Here is a 19,296-nt window from a genome sequence, read left to right on the forward strand (position 1 = left end):
TATGACCCCAGGATCGTGAGATTGAGCCCTGTTTCGGGTTCTGCTCTGACAGCACAGAGCCTGCTTGGGATTCTCTCTCTGCTCCTCTTCGTTCACCCTCATGTGCTTTCTCTCTCTCTCTGTCTCTATCTCTGTCTCTGCTCTCTCTCTCTCTCTCCTTTACACATACACACACACACACACACACACACACACACACAAAACAAATAAATAAACTTTTAAAAAATTGCAAAAAATTTTAATATGGTAAAAGATGAGCAGAGTGACGAGAGGAAAGACATTAAAGGACGGGGCATATTTGAGACGTAATGCTGGATCTAATTTATTTTGATAAAATCATTTAGATTACATCATTTAATTATTGAGCAGGTATTTGTTGTGTGTGTAGCATTGGGGAAATACTGATGACAAAGTGAGAATGGTGGAGATTTCTTATGTTTCCCACAACTGGGGAAATAATGCTAAAATACTTTTTCTTGAAGAAAAGTTTGTTTTTGTTTTCCATTTCCAGTTCCAAGTGAAATTTTACTGACTTGTTATCAAGCAATTTCAAAATAAAGAAGACTGGCATTATGCCCATCTTACTGAATGTCAAGCCTTACATGAGCTCTACATGAGTGAAATGTATAACTTAGTATATATTAATATGTTTTATAATACCATTGCTATGAATTACTAATATATATTTAACTGTACTTGTGTTCTTTGTCCAGGGCAAAATGACTAAAATGCTTAATATAATTTGCTTCTAAATTTTACTTAACTTAGTTGTGCTATGTTCTTTAACTGTGCATGTCTAAACATGAAAAAGATGGCTAATACGTGGATGTAGAGGTTATAGTGTGATACTGACTCTTGCTTTTAAAATAAACATATTTTTGTCAGATGACTTGCAGGGCGCACAGTCAGAAATTGAGGCAAAACAAGAAATTCAGCATCTGCGCAAGGAATTGATTGAAGCCCAGGAACTAGCTAGAGCAAGTAAACAAAAATGCTTTGAACTTCAAGGTGAGATCAAGATTACTTTGATTCTTTAGGGGACGTGGAAGCAATGTGATATCACTGAATCCAGAGGCGTGGTATCTTGTTCCAGACCCACAGTGTTATTGGATTTGTGATCTTGGAACATTCACTTACCCTCCCTGAACTGGTATTTCAGATCAATAAAGTGGGGAGAGTCCCAGTTGCTCTACTTCGTTCACATTGTTGATGTGAAGATCAAGAAGGATCTGTACCAATAAAAGATCTAAACAGTTGATTATATATTAAGTACAACAAAAAGAAAAAACATCATGTATTTCACTTTCAAAGTTTTAGTTACACCTAATGTTGGCTCCTCAGTAGAAGATGAGGGAAGTTTACATTCCCTGTGATTTTATAGTGTATTCTTCAGTAAATGGGAGGAACCAGGCAAGATAAAAGTATAGAATCTCTCGCTGCATCCCAACCACTTTCTTTTCTAGTAGTTTACTTATCCATAGTGTCATAGGCCGGTGGAGTCATAACTGTTATTCTCCAGAGCTTACATTTCCATATCTTTCGCAATAACTACCTAGTTGCAGTCACTAGTATCTTAGAAAGTCTTAGCAAAACAAAGAGAAAATAAGTGGCCTGTGGAGTCTTCATTGTTCTCTAAGATGGCCTTCCTGATCTGGAGGAAGATTCACATCCCCAGGAGGAACTCAGAACTTTCTGTTAGTCAGTACTTAACTTACCAAGTGCTTGACGGTAAACATAAGTGTTTTAAGTTTGTTTTTAAAACTTAAGCTCAAAAATGCTGATTAACAACTAGCAAGAATGCTTCTCATGTAAAAAATAGCACATTATTATCTTGTTGATACAAGGTCTAGAAAACTCTGCTATTCAATTGAATAGATTTATTACTACTCTTTTGTGCTCCTAAAATCTTTAAACTATCTAACAGCTAATACTGATAATACTTACTCCTTAGCTTTTGTTTCCTTCTTAGAAACAAAATTTAATTTCTTAGAAATTTCCAGCTGCTCAATTCTGAATACTTCCATTAACTCACAAAATTAGATATACTGTATTTTATTTTTAGCTCTTTTGGAAGAAGAAAGAAAAGCCTATCGAAATCAAGTTGAGGAGTCCAGTAAACAAATACAGGTTCTTCAAGGTATGGAACACCTCGGGGCTATTAGGGTTTATTATGGTTTGTTGGTAGTGATTCAAAAGGAATGGAAAGTAAGAGTTGGGAGGATTCCCATTTTTCATGTCTTTGGTTTGTCCCTAGAATCTGAGACTATAATTAGACCTCTGGGTAGGCTTTTTTTTTTTTTTTTTTTTAAGAAGATACAAGAGAAGATCCCCTAGTACTCCAATAGTAGATACTTCGATTGGGAAGAACATAGGTGAAGACATGGGTTTGGTAAAACTGTCACTTTCAGGGTTATGTAGTGAGTTACTACACAGGGGGCCTTTGGACAGGACACCAATTTGAACTGCTCTGTGCATCAGCACTTCTAGCTTGATGACATCATTTCTAATACTCATAACACACTTGCATTACAACAAAAATTATATATCACATGGAAGAGCACAGTGATCCCTGCCCTGCCTTCATTGGTAGAAGTTGTTCTTCATACCCACCATTTTGCTTTCTCTTCTTGTGGGCCATCCAGAAATGACCAGAAAGATCCCTGCCTGCCAAAGGTTTTCTTCTAACCAGAGTTCCTGGTACTGTTAGGTTCTAATTGTGAGAGCCCTAGGAGAAACCTTTCTTTCCCATCCTATTGTAAAATTCCTAAAGCAAAATTAATTTGTCTTCACTGTCAAAGAAAGAACTAATGTTATTTTAAAGTTTTAGTTTGAGATGTAGGGTCAGAAGAAATTAAATAGTCAAGCAATCTCAGTTCAGAAAAAAAAGGAAATCACTGTCTGAGGCCTGTGATATTTGCCCTAAAATATCCCTGAGAAAAAGCAGTCTTCTGGGTTTTATTTTTGAGTGGGAATTTGAGTTATTTAAAAATTTAAGTTTTATTATGGTCAAGTTAGAATTTCTGGGATAGATTGTATATTTTTTTGAATAGAAAATTCTTTAAGCTCATTATAATTTAATGTTTTTATCCATTAGCTTATATAAATCTGATTTCAATCTATATTTCCATTCTGTACTGTATATGGGCAATTTTCCCTAAAGATTCTATAACTAGGGCTGCCTTTTGGCTTAAAGTTGTCTTACCTAGTCATCATTGAGTGCCCCCTAGTGCCAGTATGTGTATTTCATGACTTCATCCGCAAGCGTATGGTCCTGTTCATCTCTGGCCATTATGTCTTTTCAGATTTTGAACCTGTTAACCTCTCAATGCTTCCTGCAAACTTTTTAAAAGGCCTAATTTTTTTAATGCTTATTTATGGAGCAGCCTTACCCTTTCTCAGCCTTTCTTCTTAATTATTCTTCTTTTCTACCCTAAGGAATTTTTCTACCTATAGTTTTCTTGTGTTATAGTAACCAAGACTAGTTTTCTAGTTCTGAACCAAGTATTTTATACAGATTGTTTCCAGTTCAAGTCTTGAGGGCACAAGACTAAATCTTAAAAATACACCTCCTTGATTAGGCAAGCATTCATTAATGTTGTCAGTTCATTAATTCAACCAATAATTCTTGGTTGTTTGCTAGTACTGAGGATAGAGTATGCAAGAGATGTACAGTCAGTGGAAAAGATAAACAGTAAGCAAATATATAATGTGATATCCAATAAAGGCAACAGTAAGCAAATATATAATGTGATATCCAATAAAGGCAGAGTAGTAGGCTAGAGAATGAGAGGGTATTTTTAGATAAGGCATCAGAGAAAGCTTCTTTAAGGAATTGATATTTGACAGAAAATTGAATCAAGAACATGAAACTAATGCATACCATCTGACCAAGCAATTCTGTGTTTAGGAATTCACTCTAAGAAAAAAATCAGGCTTGCGTTATAAGCAGTATTTTTTATAGTAATTAAAAACTGAACAGCCTAAAATATTTAAAATAAAGGATTAGTCAAAGAAGTCACAGTGTAACTTTTTTGTTATTAAAAGATATTCATCACCAATAGGATAGAGAACACCATATATGTTAGAATCCCTCTCTGTTTTTGCTTTTATATGTGTATAATTACATATAAAAAATCCAGAAGAATAAATACTAAATGTCAGAAGCAACTTTCTCTGTGTGAGAGAAATAAAAAGATCACTTTGGTTTTTTTACTCTCTGTATTTCTGTATTTTGACATTTCTGCATTAAACATGGATTGCTTGTATAGTTTGTGATAACTACAGTCTTATTTGGACAGTTCATTTATTTGTAATTGCTTTGGACATAGAAAATGACAGATAAATATCCTTTTGTAGCCCAACTACAGAGGTTACACATCAATATTGAGAATCTCCGGGAGGAGAAGGACAGTGAAATCACAAGCACTCGAGATGAACTGCTTAGTGCCCGGGATGAAATTTTACTCCTTCATCAAGCAGCAGAAAAGGCTGCCTGTGAGCGGGACACTGACATTGCCTCATTACAAGAAGAGCTTAAGAAGGTGCGAGCTGAGCTTGAGCGGTGGCGGAAAGCAGCGTCTGAATATGAGAAAGAAATCACAAGTCTACAAAATAGTTTTCAGCTTCGATGTCAGCAGTGTGAGGACCAGCAGAGAGAGGAATCAACAAGGCTACAAAGTGAGTACACGTATTTTACATAAAACTCTTAATTCTTGACAGTGATAATTTGCACAAAATAACCATTTGGACCATTTTCTCTTTAGTCCAACAACTTGGACTAAAAACTATAAAGCGATGTTTTTATATTGGGGCTATAAAAATTCTCCAGGTCTGCAAGTTCTACAATAAATTGACATTTTTTACAATATTTTATTTAAATACTATTAGAATTATTTGCCATATAAAAGTGAATGGGAAGAAAATATTACTGAAGTTCAAGGTGATGGGACTTACCTGAGGTATAGATGCAAAATAAACAGGAATCGAAAAATAGCCATGTATTTGGTGGGGGGAAAGGTATGTTTTTCTCTGAAATATTTCCCTTATCCTCTGAATTATTATGGAAATTATGTTCCTATATTAATGAATACGTTTTGGGACTATTTTAGGTGAACTAGAGAAGTTGAGAAAGGAATGGAATGTATTGGAAACCGAATGCCATTCTCTAAAAAAGGAAAATGTTTTGTTATCATCAGAACTGCAGCGACAAGAAAAAGAATTGCACAAGTACGCAAGAACTCTTTTTTAGCTTCAAAATATTTCTTTATCTTAAATTTTCATCTAAATTAAATTTAAATTTTATACTTAAATACCTTTTGGGAGCAATGTTCAGCCAGACTCTTTTTGGCTATTTGACAAGTTATGCACACTAACTGAATACTTCAGCAGTGTTTTATTTTTACTTCTACCTTCATCCTACATGTCCTTTCCTTTTGGTGTACTCAAGGAATATATATTCATGGAATACAACTCCCCATACAGAGCCCTGAACAAGCAAACAGCAAAGATATATAATCAGTGATTGAATTTGTCCTATAAACTAAGTGATAAAAATTTCAAATACAAGTTGTTTTTCTTTCATACCAATGATTCCCTTCTGTTAGTAAGGGTGATCAGAAGATTACTATAATAAAGAATTTGTAAGATTGAAAGATACAAATTCAGCTTTTGAACGTCACAGTTAGTTATATAAAGAGTAATAATATATAAGACCAATTATGTCTTTCTAATATCCAGTACCTTACAAACAAACCAACGAAGGCAATAAATTTATTCCAGCAAATTTAGTGGACTCCTGCTTCCCCACCAACATTTGATGTATAGTTTAAAGTTAATTTCTTCCTGGGGCTCCTAGATGGCTCAGTCAGTTAAGCGTCTGACTTCCGCTCAGGTCATGATCTCACGGTTCGTGGGTTCGAGCCCTGTGTCAGGCTCTGTGCAGACAACTCAGAGCCTAGAGCCTGCTTAGGATTCTGTATCTCCCTCCCTCTCTACCCCTCCACCACTTGTGCTCTGACTCTCATAAATGAATAAACATTTAAAAAAAATTAAAATCAAGCTCTTAAAAATTTGATCCATTCCATATTTTTATTTAAACAATTTTATGTTCTAATTCAGAATGCGAAAGTAGTACATGTTTACTACATTAAAAAAATTTTAATGTTTATTTTTTGAGAGAGAGACAGACATAGAGTGCAAGTGGGGGAGGGGCAAGAGAGAGGGAGACACAGAATCTGAAGCAGGATCCAGGCTCCCAGCTGTCAGCACAGAGCCCAATGCAGGGCTTGAACCCACGAACCATGAGATCATGATTTGAGCTGAAGTTGGACGCTTAACCGGCTGAGCCACCCAGGTGCCCCTGTACATGTTTATTATTGAAGTTACTCTTAATTAATCCATCTCCCTCCCCACAATACACCATAAATGGGAGTCCTTACTCTCCTGTTAACCTTGTGTTTATATCCTCAAGAGCATCAAGGTTAGCAAAAACTTAGTGATCAAGGTAAGTTCCCATAAAAATAAGCTTTAGGGGAAAACAATAAAGAAAGGACTAGATATATCAGAAAATGGTAAGCCTCATCTGCTCATAAAGAGTAGCAATTGCAGTAGATTATACATTTTGAAAAATCAAGAACGATTGAAGGAACAAGATGTGTAGATTTATTCTGTAAGATGGCTTCTTACAATACCATGTGTTATCAATACTATAAAACTTCTTTCTCTTTCAGTGTCCTATCTTTCCAGTCTTTTGTACATCTGTGCAATACACATTTATGTGTTATACTTTTTAAATGTTCAGAGATAATTAATAACAAAGAGTAAATATGTTTGTAACATCTAAAATTTTGTAAAAACAGTTCCAAAATCTGAACAGGACAAAATAAAGGCCCAGACACAACTATACACATGTGAATGTTTATGTATGTACCAACTGATGTTTGTGTTAACAGCACATTTGGGCAAGTTGTTTGGTATAAAGTGATTGTAAGGGAGGCAGACACGCTCAAATTCTTTATATTTGGAATCTTAGTGAATCCATTTAGTTTGGTATTCTATCATAAGCAAGAAATACTTATCTTTGGGGTGCCTGGGTGGCTCAGTTGGTTAAGCATCCAACTCTTGATCTCAATTCAGGTCCTGCCCCTGATGTTGGGTTCTACATTAGGAGTGAAGACTACTCAAAAAAAAAAAAAAGAAAAGAAAAGAGAAGAAATACTGATCTTTGATTACTAATATTGATTATCTGAAATTATTCCTGCTTTGGGATTATTGATATTTTAAAGATTTAAACTTGATCCCTCATTCTTAAGATGTAATTAATCGGAATCTGGCAGATTTTTAAGTGCTGTTTTTTAAATTACTTCAAATTTTGTTGAAGCATCGAAAAGCAACAAACTCCTTATGAGTTAGAAACATACATCTTATAAAAATATTAGGTCCCAGAAGGGTGGAATATATTATATCATTAGTCAAGGTTGTCTGCCTAAAGTCACAAACTATTTAAGACAAATTAATTCTGTTTCTTAAGCTTTTCTGGTTTAGTGGCCCTCTCAATTTATTTGGTAAGCCACCTCAGCATTTAAGGAGCGTTTAGAAGTTAGTCTTTCTTTACAGAGTCTTCTATGTCATTTAGTTCCTAGCTATATTGGGCTGACATCACACTCGCCCCTAAGAATTGGCCTGGAATACAATCAGAATGGGATTTACGCTCCATAGTGCCTTGGTTAATAATATTGAGCCTGAATCTTATGATCCATTCTGAGAAGCATAAAACTGTCATTTTGAAAACTTTATTCTTCTTTAGCTATTTCTGTTGTAAATGGGAGCCACATTCTTTCAAACAGCTACACTATTTAGGTCTTTTGTTTTTTGTGATGCACAAGGAATTGAACAAAGAATTTCTGTTCATGCCTATCAAGCTGTTTTTGTAGTGTGTAAATTGGATTTTTTTACATCAAGTTATAAAAGTAATTATAGAATTTAAGCCGGAAAACAACCTCCAAAATTATTGAGTTCAATCTTCTTATTTGACGATGGAGGGCACTGAGACTCTCCTTGTGTTATTTGTGTCTGTGTAACATGGTGCCTGGCACAGATCTAAGAGCTTAGGAAATGCTTGCTCAGAGAAGTAAACTGCACCAATTAAGTGACTTGCTCAACATCTTACAACTTAATAGTGGCAGAGCTAGGGTCTAGAACCCAGCCTCCTGGTTCTTTGTTTCATGCTTTCTCCCCAATTTGGTGTGTCTTTTTTCTTTACTTGAATTGACAGTGGCTCCTAAGCTTTAAGTTTCTATTTGTCCAGTACTTAAGTAAATAAATAGTTGAAAAGTGTGCTATTTTCCTGGGGAAGCCCCACACTGTATCTTTTCATAATACAATTAATATAACATGATGTAACAAAACATGCAGTTAGTCACCTCCTACTTCTACTTTCAAGATTTCAGCCTCTGTGTATATTTGATAATCTGAAAATAGAACACAGCTTTAAACATGCAATTTTTTAGTGTATAATGCTTTTTATTTATTGAATGTATCTTATTATTTTTTATGTACTGTTTCCTCCTCTGAAATTTATTCCATCCCTCCTAGTGAAATGTATAAGAAATTGGACTTCCTGCTATGTCTAGTTTCTACATGAATTGAATGACTGTTAATATTTATGTTGCAGTTCTCAGAAGCAGAGTTTAGAGCTTACCAGTGATCTCAGCATCCTTCAGATGACTAGGAAAGAGCTTGAGAATCAAGTGGGATCTTTGAAAGAACAACATCTTCGGGATTCAGCTGATTTAAAAACTCTTCTCAGTAAGGCTGAAAACCAAGCAAAGGATGTACAGAAAGAGGTAAAGCGAAAAGACATTATGAGCCCAATTATGGTTGGACTTAAAGCCAAAAGCAAATCAGATATTCATGCTAGTTAGAAATAAAGGGAAGCAGAAGTCCCATTACCTGTCACAAAGTTGATAATTGGAGCATCTCTGCCTGGTGATTTCTAGCTGTGTATCATGGTCCATATATAGAGAATTCATTAGTAGACTTTGGTCTCAAAAATACAAATATACAAAATTACATTAAAATTTTTTCTCTACCAGTTAGTTGACTTATATGAGAAGCCCTTTGTACCAGATTCCTCAATTCATTGTTTATCTTTCAAAGACAATATCATATTTAATTTGGAATACTTTTGGAAAACAAAGTGGGGCCTTACCATAATGCTGTCTAAACCCCTCAGTGAAACTGGCCTGAAAGTTACTTAAAATTCACCTCATAGCCAGCCAGCCAAACACAGATCCTGTGACCTTTTACTTTCTTCTCCCTCACCTCCACCCCTTTTTCCCCTTCTTCCCTTCTTCACAAATATGCATGCTCACTTTTCATATCATTTGGCCTAAAACCTTGACTTGATTTTGGAGTAGAGACCTCACCCAGCCTCTTTCTGAGCAAAACCTTGAAGTTGACAATGAGGCAATGAGAGCTACATTCAGTCTTGCTACCTTATCCTCCCTGCATTGAGTCCTGGCCAGCCCAGGGGACAGAGAAGGCTGGTGCATCTTGACCTACTGGTCAGGGCCCACCCCAGTTATAGACTGACTCTCTCTCTCTCTCTCTCTCTCTCTCTCTTTTTTTTTTTTTTTTTTTTAATTTTTTTTTTCAACGTTTATTTTCCATTTTTGGGACAGAGAGAGACAGAGCATGAACGGGGGAGGGCAGAGAGAGAGGGAGACACAGAATCGGAAACAGGCTCCAGGCTCCGAGCCATCAGCCCAGAGCCTGACGCGGGGCTCGAACTCCCAGACCGCGAGATCGTGACCTGGCTGAAGTCGGACGCTCAACCGACTGCGCCACCCAGGCGCCCCTCTCTCTCTCTCTTTTTAATGTTTATTTATTTTTGAGAGAGACAGAGAGTGCATGCACGAGGTAGGGAGGGGCAGAGAGAGAGGGAGACACAGAATCTGAAACAGGATCCAGGCTCAGAGCTGTCAGCACAGAGCCCGATGCGGGGCTTGAACTCACGAGCCTTGAGATCATGACCTGAGCCAAAGTCAGACAGTTAACTGAGTGAGCCACCCAGGCGCCCCAGCTGTAGACTCTCTTAAATGAAAGATTCATTATACATAGAAGGAAGTTGAAGACAACTCTTTGTCTTTAATAACAAATTTTCCCAAAATTGTTTTTAGAAGATCTGTTTAATCCAGTTTTTCTTTGCACTTCCCTTTCCTTGTAGTATCCTGAACGTGGACATGATTATTGTTCTTCTGTCTTCATGTTTGTTCTTAAAGAAAAAAAAAACTGTAACATTTTTTATTTACATGTGGCCATATTGATTTTGTAACATGTCGTTTTTATCTTCTTGCTAAGGATATGCATTTTGGGAGAAATCTCATTTAGTTGGAACACAAATTTTGTGCCAAAGTAAATATCCTAGTATTTAATACTGTAAGCACTTTGTGCCCTTCCAGTCCATATGCCATAGTCCTTTCAAAATCTGGGAAGAATGCTGTGGTTGCAAGATGACTCTGTTGTATGTTACTATGAATGCACTGGCCGTTGTGTTGCATTATTTGTTTGCCTGTTTTTGGTCACTGAGCAATCAGTGAGAAATGCTTTAACTGCTTCCTCAAATGGCAGTGGCATGTTGTCACAGCATCTAAATTGTTGACAGCTCTGGATTGCATTAAATGCAGCGCATTTAAAAATATGTCTGAACTTGTCAATATGTTTCTTTTCTATTTTCTTGTTCAGTGTTTTCCATTGTGAAATGATGTGTAGTCATCACACTCCTTTGTAATGTAAAATTGCTTCTCTTTCTGTTTGTCCTGTCGTCAACTATTGGACACTAGTCTGTAACTAAAATGGTCTTTAATGAGATTCTTTTATCTGTGTAATCCACTGCAAATGAATTACTACTTTTTACTAATGCACATATATTCTCTTTCAACATTTCCCCTTTGTTCTCCTTTCTCTCATAGAATCATGCTTAATGTGCACAGTATCATGTATCTTCAGCACTGTAACAGGCTAAACTATTACAAGCTAAGCAAGCCAGATATGATTATTTTTATGAAGAAGAACCCAAAGGTGTTGTTGGTAATATTGTGTGGTATTTCCCTCTTACTCAGAACTGAGCTCGTTTCTTACCTTCGAGTTAGAAAGCAAGATGGAGCAAAAATGATATCCAAGCCAGGTGTGAAACTAAGGCTGCAGAAGGTGACCTTTGTTCCAACAATTAAGTTTTATATACATGGCAACTTTTATTTGAACATTTAACCAAAAAGAAAGTACATAAGAAAGGAAATTTGAATCTTCAGTATTAAGAGGAAATAATGGTATATTATCTTTATATTTGATTAAAAGCATCTTTATACTTGAATTTAGTAGGGATATCTATAACTTAAGAATTCATAAAATGTTGAGTATACAAGTCAGTCATGCAAAGACTGCCTCAGGAAAGTTGTTTGGCTTCACCACCTGGCTGTGGAGCAAGGGCCTGAGCCCTTGCACAGGCTGAAGGTAAACAGCAGGCACTCCCTGACTGGCTGCCTTCCTGTCACTCTGCTTCACACCCCCCTGGAATGGAGAAATGATTAAGTGCTTTGGTGTAAAGGGCAAGCTGGATGTAAGAATAGTGGAAAAGGAACGTAAGGGAAAATTTAGGTCAGCAAAATCACTGTTAAGAATCAGATCATTGAGAACTGATTATGTTCTAAAAGACTAGTCTAGGTATGCTAAATTTGCTTTGGCAGCCTGCCAGCAGCCTTCCGCCTTCTGGAAGGAAGTCCACAGACCCCACAAAAAAAGTTGTCATAAAGTCCATGAATCTTACTCCTTGGTTCATTGTCTGGCATAATACCTGGCCTTTTCTGGGAATGTTGTTAGGTAACAGGGAGTTCCCTTCACATTTTACCTCCCTCTCTACACCCATATCTTTATTCCCATTTACTGGTGATCTCTCTGCTGACCCTAATCCCCCTGCTCTCACCTCTTCTGACTAATGTTTTTATACATTTGCATCCTGCTTCATATTTATCTTTGGAGTGCATAATGACGAGCTCCTAATTAATCACTCCAAAGTATTTGCATTATTCAGAAGCACCACGTAAAGGTGTCTTTTATTGAGAAATTTCTGGGATATAGGAGGAAAAAGGAGAAACCTTTCTGGTATGCTGGACCCATGGTATATTTATATTCTACTCAGCCATGTCTGTCTGTCTTCCTTCTAAAAACCTTCAGAGATGGGAGAGTGGGGCAATGGAGGCTGAGACAAAGGCATAACCAGCAGCAGAACGGTTTTTGTTCTGTGACTGGGAGCCCAGCTTTCATGTAAGATGCAGTATCTAGAAGTAGAACCAATCTAGAATTCTTGCCTCCTGGGCCATTTAAAGTAGGGGCAAACTATGCTGTGTCTTGCATTGACCTCACCAGTGTTCATAGGATACACAAGTCTGTCTGAACATTAAATTATATTCAGTGAACTGATTTTCAGAGCAAGAAGTGGCATGTTTCACTATAGAAAAGTATTTATCAGGAACAGCTTCTTAAAAATTATTTATTGATGCTTATAAGTTTTAGGTAGAAAGATAGAAATGCCTCAGTCATAGTGGTCAGTACTTTAGATCTATTTCTTTACTTCATTTGCCTAGAAATTCATTATCCAGAACACTTTAATACCCAGTGATGCTTGGGTAAAAGAAAGTCTGATGGGAGTTAATACTTTTTACTTCAAGACTAAAATAGCTTGGCTGACATTGGTTACCAGGATATAAACTCAGACTTCCTAATCTCACCATTTAATTAGCCTTCGGAGTTTTTCTTCACTTGCCTTTCTTTTGGCTCAGTTTGAAAATTACTTTACTTTTCTCCTCTAATTCACTTAATGGAAAGAGTGACCCTTTATATTAGAAACAGATGACACAATGGTGATTTCTCTCTCTCTCTCTTTTTTTTTTTAACTCCAGGGCCAGAAAGTTCTTACATAGAATAAAGTTAACATGAAAGACTTCCTATTATTAGTGCAAATGATTCTTATCCTCCTTAAAACAAAAAGGCTTGACTTTGGTGTTGCAGGTGGCTAAACAGGGTCTGGTATTAAGCCTGAAGAGAACCATAACTTCCTACCCATTTTAAGTTGAGTCTGCACACTCTTTTTTCTTTGCCTTTAGTATGAAAAGACACAGACTGTACTCTCAGAACTGAAGTTGAAGTTTGAAATGACTGAGCAGGAAAAACAATCAATCACAGATGAGCTCAAACAATGTAAAGACAACCTGAAGCTGCTCCGAGAGAAAGGAAATAATGTAAGTCTTTGCAAACTTGGCTTAGCTTTGACTGAGAGGCAGGTGAAAGCCCTGAGATAGAGTTTTCAGAAGATTTTATTACTGATTTGAGAAACTGAGGCCTGTAGTATGTAAACTAAGCTTTTCATTATGAAATTCCATGATGGAATCATTGTACTCTCAAATTGTTGAGTAAAAATCTGCCCCTTTAACCTGTATCCCTACAAGAGCCTGAGGACTGCCTGGAGGAAGAGCCTTATTTGCAAGAAAATAATCTACCTAAGAACTGTCAGATTTTCCCCAGATGAATCTGAAGTTCTGTCACCAAGCCATCATCTGGCACTTCATTTCCCCTGCTGGGAAATGAAGCACTGTACCACCAGGGACCCACCTAAGAAAGAGTAGTACATGTCGACTCCTCAGCACTTGGCTGTACCAAAAAATGGAGACCAAATTATGGTTTTCATTTTACACTAATAATGTTCTCACTAAGGCATATTCCCAAAAAGCTTGGCGTCTTTTTGACCTCCTATAAATATTAGGGAATATTTGGTGAGTTTCTGTAAAGCCGTGTGTGTGTGTGTGTGTGTGTGTGTGTGTGTGTGTGTGTGTGTGTGTGAGAGAGAGAGAGAGAGAGAGAGAGAGAGAGAGAGAGAGAGAAATTGGAACGTTTTCACATAAATTGAGTTTAATATTAATTTGTTTTTCATTTACTAGAAAGGCAGATAGTCTTTAAAAAGATGTTATACTAAATATATGTTGTGTTATTACATGTTTTGGTGATCATTGCCTTTGTGGGACCTAACTGATGGCTGTTCAGTGTAGTTGGTTGTGCTCTGACTTATTTCAAATCCCTGTCATGGCTTGGACACTGCAGTGGTGTAAGCCACACCCTTCCTACAGAGGAAAACACTGCTTAATTTTGCCGCACAAGTACAAAAGAGTGATGTTGCATGGCCATTCAATTATGCAGTTGCACACAAAATGTTCATGAGTTGTGTCCAACTGTCCTTTGCTATTAGTTTTTTAGAATATAAAGTCTTGTTGCTTAGGCGGAAGCCTTTGAGAAGTTGATAAATTGGGAATGGAGGCTTTATGCTAAGCAAAATTGATTGCATTTATTTTGAAAATGTAGATTACAGACCTCTTCTGAAATCAGATCATAATGGTTTGGTTATTTCTCTCTTCTGTGTTAAATCATATCTTTCTGAATTTGGAATTTCAGTCCACCTTCTACTAAATTAACCTACGAAGACATCTAGCATAATCAGAATGGATACCCCTGTACTGTTTAGAACCTTTTCAAAAGTAACCTGGCTTTTATTATTTATAGTTGTATCAATAATTTGCCTAAAAGGTGAATTTCCTTTTTTTTAATCATATTAGACTTATGATAATAAATTTTTCTCTGCAGTAAAACTCATTGCAGTAACTCCATCCAATTTTAAAAATTAATTCTATTCTGGTAACATAACTGAAAGCCTTGAGACTCAACTGCCTGTCTTTATATATCAAATGTTTATCACACATTGTGTCAAATCTCTTGCTCAGTTTAGGAAGGATACATCACAGGGCATTTATTTTTAAGCTTGAAAGCAATACCATCTCAGGCAAGCGAGTTTTGGTTTTAAAAAAAGGTTTTGATGGAGGGATAAAATAAACTTTAGCCACTTCCAAGGGACTACATTGTCAAATAATGGATTCCAAATACGGAACAAAAAGAATGTACTGTCAAGCAGAGCGTTGGTCGCTGAAGTGTCGCCGTGGCTCTGTCTTAACATGCTACATTTCATTAGCATGTTAGGGGCACCCACAGTGCCCATTGCTCCCAGATGTCCCTTTAAACTGGTGGTTACATACCGCAGTCTGTCATTCTGGATTGTATTAGATGTCTTTAAAATGTTTGAAATCAGTTCAAAACCTGAGTGCTATTACTTCTTTTACCTCAGTCTTCCTACCCTCCTTCCCACCTCCCGGGGTCTAAATCATCTTATCTGATTTTTTTTTTTAATAGCATAAAATGATTTTAATATCCCTTCCCTTCTTTAGCCTTCCATATTACAACCCGTCCCAGCCGTATTCATCGGCCTATTCCTGGCTTTCCTGTTTTGGTGTTTCGGTCCATTGTGGTAGAGAAAGGTACAAGCACTACTGTTGAGTCCTTGTCTGTTTGTCCCCGTCACCTGTTTGTGCCATATTTGTAATATAGTGCATGGCAGAATCACACAGGTATTTTGTTACCTGAAGCAAACCCTTCATTTAGTATGCCATGTATTGTGTCATACAAATGAACTGAACAATCAACTAATCACATAACATTTTGTCTTGTTTCCTTTGTAGTGATGCTAACCATGAATTAATTCCAACCTAACCAGTTGTTAATGTACTGCCTTTAACTGAGTCTTTGTCTCTAGCAAACCGGAATACACTATGAATTGTTGCAATATTAGCACCCCCCTTCCCAATTACGTTTAATCAGATTTGAATGAGAAATGAAGCGTTTGCCTCTTTGAAGTTTTCAGCCAGCTTTCTTCCCCCTCCTCCTTTCCCTCTTCTTTTCTGTAGTGTAGAATTTCTTCATTTCAACCCTTTGCCTGTATTTATACTGTGGCTATGAAGATGAAAAAGGATGAGATTAGCATAATGGACCAGTGGCTCATGATCTCAACCCCAGTGTGCATTTACTTATGCGAGTATAAACCTAGCCCATATCTTTCTGAGACGTGATCTGCAACATCAGAATATTTCTTTAAAAGCCACTTTCTCAGTGAGACTCTTAGAACATGAGTGGAAAATAGAGCTATCAACCAGAGCACAGTGATCTTATAAGGCCCTCCAAAAGCTAACAGGGAACAGCCCGCCCATGCTTGCCTGCAACAGGCATGCATGTTAGTAGATCATATGAGATAATCATGTGACATTACTGCACTGGACATGGTTTTTACCAAAAGTATCAAAGAGACAGCGTCCTAATAGCTCTTCCCCATCTTGAACCCCATCTGATCTTGTCTTCTGTGGTTTCAAATTAGAGGATCAAAGCTTAGACCATTTTCTTTCTATCACCTTACCCACCAGCTCCTTCTGTAAAACTATCCCCACATAGAAATCTGGTTTTTATCAAGAAATAAACATTAAAAAGCGAAGAAGAAGAAATAAACATTTTAAGCAGACATATATTCCAGGCATCTGTGTACATCAGTTAGTTGCAATATTTGGACACTGGAGTAAATAAAGCAGGCTGAGCCCACAGGGTTTCTTAGGGGTCACTGTTAGGTTTCAACTGTAACAAAATTGCAAACTGCTCAAGACTTTCCTGAGCTATACGTGGCTTCCACACAATGGTCCTCTAAAAGCGTTCCTGCTATAATGGTTCTCCTCACACCTGCACTCCCTCACCTGTTTTCTTCTCTTTTTAAGATTTATTCTTATGCAAAGATAAGGTTTTTCTAATATTCTGTTAAGTATTCAGGACTCTCTGGAACCAAGGGGTTAGTAGGTATGAAAAGAGAGGGAAGAATGTGATATTGACTCTCGGTTTCTTTCCACACAGAAACCCTGGCCCTGGATGCCCATGTTGGCTGCCCTGGTTGCGGTGACAGCCATCGTGCTGTACGTGCCAGGTCTGGCCAGAGCTTCTCCATGAGAGCGTTTCTTGAGTCCGTACACCGTCCTCCCTTTAGAAGCTGGCATCACACTCATGCTGGGGACAAACAGAACCATTTTCTTCCTTTTTACCTCTTAAGACAGCAGAAGTGCAAGAATACAGCTGTAGGGTCATTGCTTTAACTTATATAAAATGTATCTATCTATAAAGAGGATATAAAATTGTGACTTTATTCTACTGTAAGCAATAATTTGCTTGCAATTTTTCATGTAATTTTTAAATTAGTATGTTGAGATTCTGAATATTATGGTGGCCTAAAGTAGGCTTCTTGGTACACCAAATTATTTATAACATTAAATTTATGGGTATTTTACTCTGAATTCTAATGGCCAGATAATTCATTTTTCTGATTCGATAACTACCCAAACCAAACAACCAACACATACATGGGAAGAGAGGCCCTGTGTGCTCAGTGCCTATCAGTTTGAAATATATACACATATATATATATTTTTTACATATTTACGCCATTTTTACTTGTTATAAAACCACTGAGCTATTGGGAACAAGACTTAGAGACAACTATTTGCGTGGATTTTCTTTCTTTCTTTCTTTTTCTTTCTTTTTTTTTTTTTTTTAAGAAGAAATACACTTGGAAAATATTCTGTTCTAGTGATAATTTGGGGAATATGTGCACGCTTGTTCAGCCTTAATGTGACTTGACGATGTGGAGGACATCAACTTTGAAAAACTTTCCATGAGAGTGTGTATTTTCTTGAGCAAACTGAAGTATTTCTGGGAGCAAAAACAGTAATTCTACAATTTCAGTGCAGTAAACCAAACTGTTGAGTCAATTGGAATGCAATTTATTAAACCTCATGTATTTAAAGAGATATTTTCTTTAAAAGCCAAGTTACTTTCTCATATACAGCATTTTAGGAAGCATGATTTTTTTTTTCTATCATCTCTTCCTCCAAGCATGTTTAATTGAAGAAAGAATTAATATCTCTTTAGATAAGCTTTTACTGACTTAATTTGGTTATGATATTTCAAAGCTAATTCATGTTCACGGTGAGCTGTTGTTACCTACCAACAGATTTCCTGGTCCGGTATGCAAATGGTTATTTTCTTTTTACTGTTGTTAATTGGGACATTCTGTTTACGAGAAGCATTATTCCCAAGATTAGTAGTGTTCCATGCACAGTGAAGCACCTAAAAGCACTGCTTGATGTTATAAATTTAAAACACAGAAGTGAAAGTTTAGCTATGGTTTTGTGCGGCACCACAGTTATGTCAATAAAATTTATTTAGGTCATAGAATATCCTAAAGTATCACCTAGTTAAATTTTTCAGTCAGCGCAACTGGGAGGGAATGTCAGTGAATTGGCTCGAATGTTCTGTGGCCATCCACAGGGCTAGCCAAGTGTTGAAATAGAAGTTTAGGATATAATTTGCCTTGTGATGTTTGGCAGTCGTTGTTTATACTTTAAAGGTTATATTTTAAGCTACTTGGGATTTGCTGTTGGGAGTATCACTAGATTTATGGAGGAATTAGTCACCAATGACTTGTAGAAAATGCTGTCATATAGTTCATTTCATCATTTTCTGTTGCAGGAAGCCACTCCACCACAGAATGCTAATATGCCAGTGGTACCCAGTACCTCTTGTATATAGGTTATTGCAAATATTGTTCTGAAATGCTTAACTTCAGAATTACATTTTTTAAAGTAAATAATTGTTTTAAATCTATTTTGTAAAGATATAAAGTACAATAGAATTTCTGGAGTACAGATTAAACTATTTGCACTAACACACGTGATGTGCATGATTTAATAAAATAACTTTACTCTCCCTATGCATTTTTGAGTTGGATATCATTGAAATTCTTAGTGTTGACTCTACTGTTAGATTGTTAATAGTCGTTTCTTGAAATGACTCTTTATGCACCGTAATATATATTTGGTGTTCTTCAGGGGTTAAAAGAAAACACTGAGCTGTTGCCTTCAAGTTTTATTAGCCTTTTATTTAACTTGCTGCTCTAATTTTTCCCCTTTTACTATGGTTATTGTTAAAACGTGACTCACTTGCCAGACAAGTCTCTTTAAATGTAAAGTCTAGTATCAATATTTACTTTATTCAAATTGAATTAATGGGTTTTTGTAGTTACTGCCAGTTTTTCTTAAGAATATGAATGAGCCTATTCATAAGCAGTACCTCCAGTTTCGTTCAGTTCACTTCCAGGTTAAATAAAGAATAGGATTGTTCACTGGTAGTGATAGTCATTAAGAAATGTTAATCGTAGTAGTTAAGATTGAACAACCCTGTAATGATACATTGAAGAATTACTCAGAGGTGCTACATGGCTAGCTCAGAAAAGGAAAGGAATGTGGCTGGTGAAGCTAAACAGATCCTTATTGG

At 36.6% G+C, this 19,296-nt stretch overlaps 1 protein-coding gene across 26 annotated transcripts in view; it reads left to right on the forward strand.

Annotated features, from left to right (window-relative positions):
- Positions 1-18,737, forward strand: part of SLMAP (sarcolemma associated protein) — a 151,201-nt gene extending 132,464 nt beyond the window's left edge. For 17 of the 26 annotated variants that reach the window (XM_047097612.1, XM_047097618.1, XM_047097615.1 and 14 more), the window contains 8 exons: positions 886-1,008; positions 2,063-2,137; positions 4,357-4,677; positions 5,109-5,226; positions 8,672-8,843; positions 13,161-13,295; positions 15,324-15,413; positions 16,825-18,737. In XM_047097612.1, the coding sequence (XP_046953568.1) occupies positions 886-1,008; positions 2,063-2,137; positions 4,357-4,677; positions 5,109-5,226; positions 8,672-8,843; positions 13,161-13,295; positions 15,324-15,407 (1,028 nt within the window). In that variant the 3' untranslated portion in view covers positions 15,408-15,413; positions 16,825-18,737. The remainder of the gene's footprint in view (positions 1-885; positions 1,009-2,062; positions 2,138-4,356; positions 4,678-5,108; positions 5,227-8,671; positions 8,844-13,160; positions 13,296-15,323; positions 15,414-16,824) is intronic. The other 9 variants (XM_047097626.1, XM_047097627.1, XM_047097633.1 and 6 more) reach the window with 2 other exon arrangements.
- The last annotated feature ends 559 nt before the right edge of the window (positions 18,738-19,296 follow it).

Source organism: Lynx rufus, unplaced genomic scaffold (assembly GCF_022079265.1).
Source record: "Lynx rufus isolate CCGP_SWC_20201006 ecotype Redwood Valley unplaced genomic scaffold, mLynRuf1.p SCAF_4, whole genome shotgun sequence".
NCBI lineage: Eukaryota > Metazoa > Chordata > Mammalia > Carnivora > Felidae > Lynx > Lynx rufus.